General features: G+C 38.4%; 1 protein-coding gene across 1 annotated transcript; it reads left to right on the forward strand.

Moving 5' to 3' along the window:
- The first annotated feature begins 633 nt into the window (after positions 1 to 633).
- LOC110017959 (dnaJ homolog subfamily B member 3-like) lies at positions 634 to 1,515 on the forward strand. The gene is made up of 2 exons (XM_020715182.1): positions 634 to 977; positions 1,055 to 1,515. Exons 1-2 carry the CDS (start codon positions 690 to 692, stop codon positions 1,493 to 1,495), a joined length of 729 nt encoding a protein of 242 aa, XP_020570841.1. The 5' UTR covers positions 634 to 689; the 3' UTR covers positions 1,496 to 1,515.
- Positions 1,516 to 2,308: the final 793 nt, after the last annotated feature.

The following is a 2,308-nucleotide window of genomic DNA, read 5'->3' on the forward strand; positions in this document are numbered from 1 at the left end:
GCAATTAACGCTAAAATTTGAACTACTTTGATGGGACGGTTAGAAAAGGTTCCCTGGATCGAACGACATTTCCTAAACATTTGAGGGCCTTAAAGATGTCGAAATTGAATGATCTTGGGCTCGTTGGATTCGTTTTGTCGATACACACAATTCAATTATAAGTTCACTGATTTTGACATTCATTTTACCTCAGAAACATTCCAAGTGGCTTGTTCTAAGCTCGTCTTGATTCAGATTGGATCATGGTCATGTCATTTGGTTGGCCATTTGGTTGATCTCGTCGAGCCGATCAGTTTAACTTTTGTTTGTTATTTTTATAAATAACAATGTTTTAGGTGATTTTGTAAATAGCAATGTTCCCGATGATTTTGTAAATACTATAAATATATTTTATTTTAAATTAAAGTATAAATAAAACAGAGTAAAACTATATAAATTAAAAAAAAAATGATCCCAAAATCCAAATGACTAATTTTACCAATTTGGAGCACCAATTCTATGATCATACGTACAATAACCTGAAATAAAATTCATCAGCAGCCACAGATCTTTTGGCAGATCCTGCCACGTGTCCATCTCTCCCGACCATTCTAGAACCTTCTCCACTCTTCTCGCCTCGCACCAGTTCTCGACCCTTCTCCCCACTTCCTCTATCATCCTCTGCTCCTTCGCTTAAAACTATCATCTCCATGCCCCAATTGGAAAACACGGAGACCAAGCGACGAAGCCGCCAAGGAGAAGAACCAGACGACTCGAAGAAGAAGAAGAAGGGCACCGGAACTGAATCAAGCTCCAATAGGCGAAGCTCGACGATGGGAGCAGATTACTACAACATCCTCCAAGTCGATCGAAACGCGAAGGACGATGATTTGAAGAAAGCATACCGCAAACTCGCCATGAAATGGCATCCCGACAAAAACCCTAACAATAAGAAGGAAGCCGAGGCGAAATTCAAGCAGATTTCTGAGGCTTATGAGGTATTACGATCGGTGTTTGCGAAATACATGTTGGTTTTAGGGTAAATAGGTTTTGATCGAGATCGATTTTATTGTAGGTTTTGAGCGATCCTCAAAAGCGTGCTGTTTATGATCAGTATGGGGAGGAGGGGCTTAAAGGCGGTGTTCCGCCGCCGTCGGGAGGCGGCGCGGGACCAGGTGGGGCGAGTTTCTTCACCGGCGATGGGCCTACTGTTTTTAGATTTAATCCAAGGAACCCTGATGATATCTTCTCGGAGTTTTTTGGATTCTCGAGCCCCTTTGGTGCGATGGGGGGTGGGAATGGGATGAGAGGGGGCATGAGGTTTTCGAATTCGATCTTCGGAGATGATATGTTTGGATCGGCGTTCGGTGGTATGAGAGAGAATCCGATGGAGTCGCAGAGGCAGCATAAAGCTCAGCCGATTGAGAACAAGTTACCTTGCAGCTTGGAGGAGTTGTATAAGGGGACCACGAAGAAGATGAAGATCTCCAGGGAGATTGCTGATATCAGCGGGTGAGTTTTTTTTTTTTTTTTTTTTTTTTCTTTTTTTGATTGAATTCCAGAATCTGGAAAAGTTGATTGATGAATATTGGTTTGGTTATCTTTGTCGTTAAACTTCACACATGCAAAATATGGAAGAATCTACATATACTAGACTGCAGAAAGCGGAAAATTTTCCCGAAGCCATGTGTATTGTACAAACAAAAGCTATTATACTTCCGAATTGTAGACTATGTAAGATCCTGTTCGATTTCAACTAGGATTTTGATTATTGAAATTATGAGAATTATTGAGCATGATTAATGTCAAAGTTGATTAAACAGCCAACTGTTTGATTGATGTTGTTGAAATTTAGGAATGAAGGTGAAGAGAAGGTAGTGTTAAGTGTAAATTTCGTAAATTAAAGAAAAAAATGAAATTATCATAAACTATTTCTCCTAGGATTTAATGTAGAATAGAAAGGTTACTAGGTCTCACCTCAATTGCTGAACTCAATTTTCTTTTTACTGCTATATTTGTTTCAAAACAAAACGGTGCTGAATTTTTATATCATAAATTACTAGAACCAACTTATGCAATTATACTCCACTGAGTAGAACTTATGAAACTATGCCTATTGAATGGCTGAATTAAGCTCATGCCATTGATTGCACCTTTTTTTCCGAAGATTTCCCATCAACATTTCCTCATTTTTGTTTTTTTTTTTTTTTTTCAAGCTCATGCCATTGATTGCACCTTTTTTTTCCGAAGATTTCCCATGAACATTTCCTCATTTTTGTTTTTTTTGTTTTTTATTTTTTTAACCAATTGGAATTCATAAATGATCATT

Source organism: Phalaenopsis equestris, unplaced genomic scaffold (genome assembly GCF_001263595.1).
Source record: "Phalaenopsis equestris unplaced genomic scaffold, ASM126359v1 Scaffold000001, whole genome shotgun sequence".
Taxonomy (NCBI): Eukaryota; Viridiplantae; Streptophyta; class Magnoliopsida; order Asparagales; family Orchidaceae; genus Phalaenopsis; species Phalaenopsis equestris.

Coding starts and splice junctions, on each gene's coding strand:
- LOC110017959 (XM_020715182.1), top strand. CDS start 690: ATGCCCCAATTGGAAAACACGGAGACCAAGCGACGAAGCCGCCAAGGA. Junction 978..1,054: donor AGATTTCTGAGGCTTATGAG/GTATTACGATCG, acceptor ATTTTATTGTAG/GTTTTGAGCGATCCTCAAAA.